We start from the raw sequence: 8,619 nt of genomic DNA, 5'->3' as shown, positions 1-8,619 counted from the left end.
AATTTATCATTGTGGATTTTTATTTTATTATACATTTCCAGGAGTATTTAGTTAAAACAATGAAGAATGAATTCCAAAATCTCTAGAAACAGTTTTCTTGTAACTTCATTAAATTTTCCCATATAACGAGAGACAGTTTTCCTAGAAAATTTAAAGACATTTAAAAGTTGTAGGTAAAATTTTAACTTTGATCCCAAAAGATGAAATTATTTAAAACAAAATTCAATTTAACAAAATTAATTTCAATTAGTATAAAATTAGCATGTTTTCATATACATTTTAAAATAAAACATGTTTTGCTCTTTAAAATTATGTTATGCCTTCATATTCAAATTTATAAGATACGTAAGTAACTGAAGAGAATAGTGGATGCAGCAGTGATTAAAAGAATAAGACCCATAAAAAGTGAAGTGATATTTTTTGCATATTAGACTATTGCAAATTTTAAAGTTTGCTAATACTCATTTTTGGTGTCTATGCAGAATTATGAATCTTAATAAACAGTTTGTGTGGGGTTTTTTTGTGTGTGTGTCTTTATTTTGATAAGAACATAATCTATACCACACTCTTTCACTGCCATTTGGCAATACCTGATCATACATTCATTCCCAGCAATTTAATCTGTCACCATTCCAACAAATTAAATTAATGAAAGTAGACATCAAATGTCACTTTGCATTGCTTAAAACTGGAAAGAATATAAATCCATTCAGTGGAAAGTTATGTATTATTTAAAGAGAATGATGTCTGTTAATATTTGTTAACTTGCTAATATCTAAAATATACATGATTAGTTAAAAATATACAGCATAGAACAGTTCCATTCATATAATCTCTTTTATGCAAATACAGAGTTTTTATCAAATAATTTATTCATTTATTTATATTCACTAGTTCATATAATTATTTTTGTAGAAGTGGGCCCAAAACTTAAATATATGTAAGTATATATATCAGGCAAGAAATCATGGTATGGAGGTTAAGTGATGATGATGGAGAAGGTAAGTTTTATTTGCATTTAATAACTTTCTGTAGTGTTTGAATTTTAAATAACAGACATGTTGAATATATTTTAAAAATAAGGAAAATAATAGTCATAAAATGAAATGTTATTAGGAAATAGAAAAAAAGTAGTAACGGTTGTGAATTTTGGGTGGACCAAATACGTCAGAATGGATTGATCAGTTAATGAACAAGAAAGAGGATACAGAAGACTTGGGCTTGAGCTACTGCCCTTTTTTCTTCTACTAGTTCTCTGCTGGGAAAATCATATTTATTTCCCATTACTTTATTTTATGAGCAGTTATTTCCATTAACATCCCTGGACTCTTGCTCTACCCCTAATTCTTCTACAGGAGGTCCTTGACTGGGATTGGTTAGAACTTACACATCAAAGTCTCAGGAGTCAGGAATCACTCTTTTCCCTGTATTTTTCCACACTAAAAGTGAGGCAGGGCAGCCACACAAGCAAGTGGTATAATCTGCAGACTATACTTTCCCTTGCATGACTTTTCCCAAGTTTGATTAAGATAAATAAATAATTTTTTTAAATGCCAAATTAATGGAGACTTGAAGTCACAAAAATATCATGGCATAAAGGCTAAAATACAAGAAAATTTAGTGCAGTTGCTAGTGTAAAGAAAAATCTTAAATTTTTTTATATCAAAAATGTAGTTGAATATTACGTTAAAAAGTTTAATATATGTTAACTATGAACCAGACATGTTCAACTGTAAAAATATTTTGATTAATAATATTCTGTTTATTATTATTATTTTGTCTATACTTGAATTAACTAAAAACACCTGCCAAGGTTTTCAGCACGGTTTCTGAATTCTGAGCATCAGTGGGGGTACGCAATCACTAGAGGAAGTGAGGAAGCTAGGTAACTCGTTTAACTATGTTCCAATTCACCGTTTCTTTTCTGCATCTTTTTCTTTTTTATTGTAGCCTACAGTGAATTCAAAACCCCTTACTAAATCCAAAGCTAATTTTAGTAAAAGTAGAGCTTACAAAAATTTAGAAATTTTATAATTTTTAAATGAAATAAACTCTAACCATTCATCTCATCCCTCATTCTTTACATACTGGGAAGTTCAAGTTTGTTAAATCATCTTGGCCTAGATTTTACTTTCTGTATCTGACAATGTGACAAAGATGACTGGCAATTCAACAGATTTTGTGATTCCCCTATCAGTGGGGCTCAGATAAGAATGAACTTTCCCAAGTCCCTCCCATCCTCCATCCAGTGGGGCTGTATTTTTGCCAAAGTTATGTGAGATAAAGTTATGCTTATCTCTTCTATTCCTAGGCCTTTAAAAGGGGGTCTCTGTTTAAGCTCTCTAATTCTTTTGATTTTTGTACTGAGCATACAATGGTGAAGCTGTAAAGATTGACTGGAGCCACAGATTGAAGGATCCTAAGTCCCTGAATTACCATGGAAGAAAGCCTCCTTTCAATTGAGTAAACATCCTGAATCATTATGCGAGGGAGAAATAGAATCCTATTGAGTTTTGCCATTATAATTCAAAGTTTATTTATTCAAATATCGTGTTACCCTAAGTAAGGCATACACAATTTTAAATTTACAATGCATTCATTTTTATTTTGACTCATATCTTATTTCTGAATTTGGCTTTAGGGAATAGAAATTATATATATATATATATATATATATATAAAAATATATAAAAAAATATATTTTTTTTTCCTCAACAGAACAAGGGTAAATAGTATCTGGGAAATTGAATGATATAGTAATTTTCAAATTTACCATTATGTGATTTCTTCTGTTTTCCACTATTAGTAAGCCTAGGATTTGGAAATTTTGGAGAAATATACTTCCTCCAAAACCAGAAATTTAGGGGATCAGATTTTTTTCTTTATGTCTATAATCTGTAGAACTGGCTGAAGAAAGTTCACATAAAATTATTTCATGGTTCTGTTAGTCATGGCAAGTATCATTATTATATTTTTCATTTTAAAACAAAGTAAAATAAAATAAAATAGCAAAACTTATCCAAGAAATAAATAGAGGTTTCTCTTATCTCCTTGTCAAACTAAAATGTGGTGGTACTGATCTGCTGTTTTTGTGCGAAGACCCCAGAAGAGAGGACATGCTAAGTAAGGGAGGGCCTATAATATGTCCCATTAAATGAAACCCATCATAAGCCCACAAAGAGGACTTCCCTGGTGGCTCAGTGGTTAAGAATCTGCCTGCCAATGCAGGGGACCCAGGTTCGATCCCTGGTCCAGGACGATCCCACATGCCATGGAGCAACTAAGTCTGTGCACCACAACTACTGAGCCCACGTGCCACAACTACTGAAGTCCGCATGCCCTAGAGCCCGTGCGCTGCAACTACTGAGCCTGCGTGCTGTAACTACTGAAGCCCATGCGCCTAGAGCCCGTGCTACACAACAAGAGAAGCCAACGCACTGAGAAGCCTGTGCACCGCAACGAAGAGTAGCCCCTTCTCGCCACAACTAGAGAAAGTCTGCAAGCAGCAACGAAGACCCAACACAGCCAAGAATAAATTAAAAAAAAAAAAGCCTACAAAGGTTATTGTGAAAACTTTGAAACAGATACGTACAGGAAGTCAACATTTCTTTCTTTAGACGATCTGTTGTAGTGATTCATAATTATGATTCTAATGATATTTCATTACCTATGAAATCAACACAACATATAGAACTTACAAAAAAATAAAGTCTTTGTGTCACTTCTCTGTATACTTATACACTTTGTAGAGAAAATTTACACCAAGCAGGACTGTGTTCTGAAAGCCTGTAAAGTCACTGATGAAGGGGGCTTTATTCCCACTAACAAGCATTTGTGTTGGCAGGCCCTTCTGGAGTCCATATGTTCTAATCAAAGCTGAAGGGAAGAGGGGTGGAGCTAAATAATCCACAAACAAAGCCCTGCTGCTTTCAAACTCTGCTTCTTGTTTAGAGTAATGTTGTAACCTAATAGACAAGTGAGGGGGAGTATGCATTTAGAATTAGTGAACTCAGAACTTTGCCAACTGAACTTACAAAACAGCTAATTTCTTCAAAACTACATTATTCTACTTTTTAGATTACAGACTGTAAAAACATGGTATTGATTTAGCCCCTAGATTTGAAACTTTGAAGAGATGTTCTTAGAATTTAAATCTAGAAATTATCATCCCAGAAAATATGTACTTTTAGTCAAATGTTTTGCCTTCTTCATAAAACATGCTCTACTTGCATAAACTCTGGAATGTGACCAACTCTCATTGTTTCAAAATGTAAAGATATAAATCAAAGAGGATTAGCAATTTCAATTTCTGCTGGATTTGGATATCTCTTTAAGAACACATGATTTTCATTTCAGGTAACCACTGAAAAATGAAATAACCTATAGAGAATTTTTCCTGATTTTCAGGTAGTTTGATATTTTTTCCTAATGATATATACTAGACAGACAATTTTTCTCTTTTTTTTAGTTGTACAACATAATGATTTGATATTTGTGTATATTGCAAGATGATCACCACAAGTCTAGTTAACATTAGTCACCCTACACAGTTACAAATTTTTTCTTGTGATGAGAACTTTTAATATCTACTCTCCTAGAAACTTTCATATATGCAATACAATACCATTAACTATAGTCACCATGCTGTACATTATGTCTTCATGACATTTATTTTATAACTAGAATTTGTACATTTTGACCCCTTTCCCGCATTTCACCTACCTCCCACCTCTGGCAACCACCAATCTGTTCTTTGTGTCTATGAGCTTGGTTTTTGTTTTTTGGGGGTTTTGTTTTTGTTTTGTTTTGTTTTAACGATTCTACATATAAGTGAGGTCACACAGTATTTGTCTTTCTCTGTCTGACTTATTTCACTTAGAGTAATGCCCTCAAAGTCCATCCATGTTATTGCAAATGGCAAAATTTCCTTCATCTTTATGGCTGAATAATATCCCACCGTGTATATATACCACATTTTCTTTATCCATTCATCTGTCGGTGGACACTTGTTTCCATGTCTTGGCTAGTGTAAATAATGCTGCAATGAACATGAGGGGTGCATATATTTTTTTCAAATTAGTGTTTTCATTTTTTTTTTCAGAAAAATACCCAGCAGTGAAATTGCTGGATCATATGGTAGTTCTATTTTTAATATTTTGAGGACTCTCCATACTGTTTTCAATTTACGTTCCATTTTCTCTTCTTATTGACAAAGAAATTTTCATTTTTAATTTGTAATGAATAATGTTATATCTGTATTATCTGTATCACCTGGTCTGGAAATATACCTACTTATAAAATACTTTCAAGTTTTATCCAGTAAAATTTTTTCTTATCAGTTTTATCTTTATCATAATACTTCCCGATGGTTGACATATAGGTAAATTGAAAAACATTTCAGTGAAAAAGATAGTGTAAGATAGAAAGATAGTGTAAGATTAAAAAAATAACTTTAGATCCATTCTTACCTACTGTGAAATTTTTCATGAACAACCTTCAGGGATGAGACATGTGCAACCCATAAGTACTTCAAGAGGTCACCAAAGTTTCTAGAATACGACTTTACCTGCTATCCAAGAAGGAAAATGTTATTAATATTTACGCAATTATAACAATCTCTCTTTCTGAAAATCAATTCTATTGATAAATATAATTTTTCAATATTCTAAACGAGGGGAGAACATTTAAGAGTTAAAGTATAAAAAACTTAATGCTTAATTCTCCCCAAAGAGCTTAATATTAGCTATAATAATTACTAGTATTACTGAATCCATTTGAAAGAAATAAACCATATGGTTTTGAAATGCTCAGAATTTTATAATGTAGTATTTCATTTATTTGTTTTTCTTTTGCCGTGCAATGAACTTTCCACAAAGTTTTAAAAGTCAGAAATGGGAGGAGGTATAAGAGTATTTTCACCTAATCATATGCAGCATAATGAACAAGTTCTCTAAAGGGAAACCTGATCTTTGGTCATTTACTCTCTCACCCATGACACTTCACTTTGGACATCAACATTTGATTCTGATTGTCAGATTATCATTTTAGTCAGCGCAGGTGATGGTTTATAAAGTGAGTTGAAATAAGCTGATCAAATTCACCGCAATCTATTCCCTAGTAGTATTTATAGAGTTTACTGCTCACTTGACCTGAAAATGTGATGAACATGCACTATGAAGACGTAATTTCTACAGGTTTTGAATATAATTTGTTTGGTGTGAAAAGAATGGATAGGGCAGTCTTCATATTAATGTGGGTGCTAATGAGATATGATGTCATGCAGTAATCTGCTCATATGAATATTGTTGTCATCCTAATAAAGATTTAGATACTAGAACTTTATTCCTTAGGAACATACTGTTCGATGCATAAAAAATCTTACATTAAATATTATTCAAAATTTACTTGACTACTCTCGAAGAGTATTACTTAAAACCCTAAAAAAAACCCCGCCAAAACCTGGTAAAATTTATTCCATTTTTTCATTGTATCTGGAAAGGATGAATAACAGCTAGAAACATTATAACAAAAATTCATCTGATCCTTGGATGGTGGCAGAAAGGTGACATTGTCTGATGATATTCCCATTATGCCAGAATCAACCATAGCAAGGAAGGGTATTGCAGAGAGATAATAATTAAGGTCTGTATAAACAAAAAGTTATTAATGTATTACAAATTCCTACTTTTGTCCTATGTATTTAGAGCAAGTTTTGAGGTTACTAGTTTTCTCTAATTGATATTTTCATAATTGGATAAATTAACTACTAATTTTTAAAATAGTGTCTAAAACCTCATGTCAAAACATTCACAATATTTGGGTCAAAGAGATTTTTCCTTTTTTTTTTTTTTTTGTAAAAGCAGTAGTTCTCATTTCTATTTTTGATTCTATAATTGGGATTCTAGATTGAATTGATTCTTTGAGGAAAGGTCATCAATTTGAGTTTTGATTGTTACCTTAAACTCACCAGCCCACCAACTGCCCACAGAGATACATAGATGATCCCCAGATTCATGGCCACAGTCTGCCCTTTGGGTGGGATCAGCTAAAGAGAAAGGATCAAGGGCTGGGTCTACAAGGCTCATTTTTAAGCTGTAGATATACTAGATACATTAGGTTTACAGAAATGCACAAAATATTTTTCTTTTAAAGAATTGTGTCAGCCTTCCCATCACTGTTGTAAAAAAATGAATAAACAGAAACCCAGGGCTTCCCTAGTGACGCAGTGGTTGAGAATCTGCCTGCCAATGCAGGGGACATGGGTTCGAGCCCTGGTCCAGGAAGATCCCACATGTCACTGAGCAACTAAGCCCAAGCGCCACAACTACTGAGCCTGCACTCTAGAGCCCGCAAGCCACAACTACAGAAGCCCGCGTGCCTAGAGCCCGTGTTCCACAGCAAGAGAAGCCACTGCAATGAGAAGCCCGCGCACCGCAACGAAGAGTAGCCCCTGCTCACTGCGACTAGAGAAAAGCCCGTGCGCAGCAACAAATACCCAACACAGCCAAAAATAAATAAATAAATTTATTTATTAAAAAAAAAACCAGAAACCCAAATTAAACTAAATTAAAATTTGGGAGACCAGAATGGAGAGCTCTCATACCTTGCAATGTTAGCAGATCCCAACAGGAAGAAGAAAAACTCCTTTTCTTTCCTCACAAGGATTCAGTCAATGAAAAGCCATGGATTCTTTGCTTACTATAGCCCTCCCAACTTCCTTTTTCTTCTATAAAAGTGTGCTCCTTCCCTTGCCATGCGGGCACTTGCATGTTGTTTTGCATGGTTGCAGACTCTGAACTGCAATTCTCTGCTGATCCTGAAAAAACCCATATTCCCTAGAGAAATATTTGGCTGTCTATTTATTTGTTTATTTGGTCAGCACCTTGGCGGTCCATGCAGGGACCAGAGAAGATCCTCAAAGGCTCTGGGCTTGTGAGCAAACAGGTGTGGTACACACAACTGACCCCATTATCACTCACTGCTTTCTCAGTGACCCTGGAGTTTGAAGGTATGTCTTTCTTCTAGATCTGAGCTCATGCTCTCTTTGCATTTGATGCTCTGTAGGCTTTATTTGGGATCTATTTTAAGTTTCGTCTTTCTGGGTAAGTCCTTGTTCTATATGAAAGTACCTGTTTGGCATTTTGGTCTGATTTTGAGATTACACTGTTTCAACTGAAGCAGGCTGAAATGCCTTAGACCCATTCTTTTGGGACAGGGGAAAGAATCCCTTGCTTCACTGAAATCGTGTTGGTTTTTTAGCCTTTGACTTATTCCTTTGGAAGGGGTTATTTTCTGGAAATTGGCTGAAAAGACTTTTAGCCTGGCTTCTCTGGGACCAAGCTGTTTTTTAACATTGGCTGGTATTAGGCTTGTAAGTTGTTTGAGCTGTAAGCTCTTCAAGCTGCTTGAAAATTGTTCTTTGATCTCAGAGAGACAGCAGTTACTGGTCTTGAAACAAGATCTTAGTTCCCTGCCCAGGAATTGAACCTGAGTAGCCTGGATGAAAACCAGGAATCCTATCTGCTAGACCACCAGGGGCTAGAGGCTAGAAGCAAAGTTGCCCTGGCTCTTGCCCCCATTTGAAAGCAAGAATATTTCAAGGAGGCAAAAACTGCAAAA

General features: G+C 34.3%; 1 protein-coding gene across 1 annotated transcript; it reads right to left on the bottom strand.

Moving 5' to 3' along the window:
• Positions 1–3,718: 3,718 nt before the first annotated feature.
• On the bottom strand, positions 3,719–7,136 carry LOC113606401 (protein LEG1 homolog). Its single transcript, XM_027080556.1, has 4 exons — positions 6,968–7,136; positions 6,460–6,644; positions 5,469–5,569; positions 3,719–3,965 (listed from the first exon to the last, which is right to left on the bottom strand). Exons 1-4 carry the CDS (start codon positions 7,083–7,085, stop codon positions 3,719–3,721), a joined length of 651 nt encoding a protein of 216 aa, XP_026936357.1. The 5' UTR covers positions 7,086–7,136.
• Positions 7,137–8,619: the final 1,483 nt, after the last annotated feature.

The sequence above is a fragment of the Aethalodelphis obliquidens genome, unplaced genomic scaffold, assembly GCF_003676395.1.
Source record: "Aethalodelphis obliquidens isolate GAN/ISIS:26980383/991018 unplaced genomic scaffold, ASM367639v1 scaffold3, whole genome shotgun sequence".
Taxonomy (NCBI): domain Eukaryota; kingdom Metazoa; phylum Chordata; class Mammalia; order Artiodactyla; family Delphinidae; genus Aethalodelphis; species Aethalodelphis obliquidens.
The sequence above is the reverse complement of the archived record's forward strand: the minus strand, read 5'-3'. Positions and strand labels throughout refer to the sequence as shown.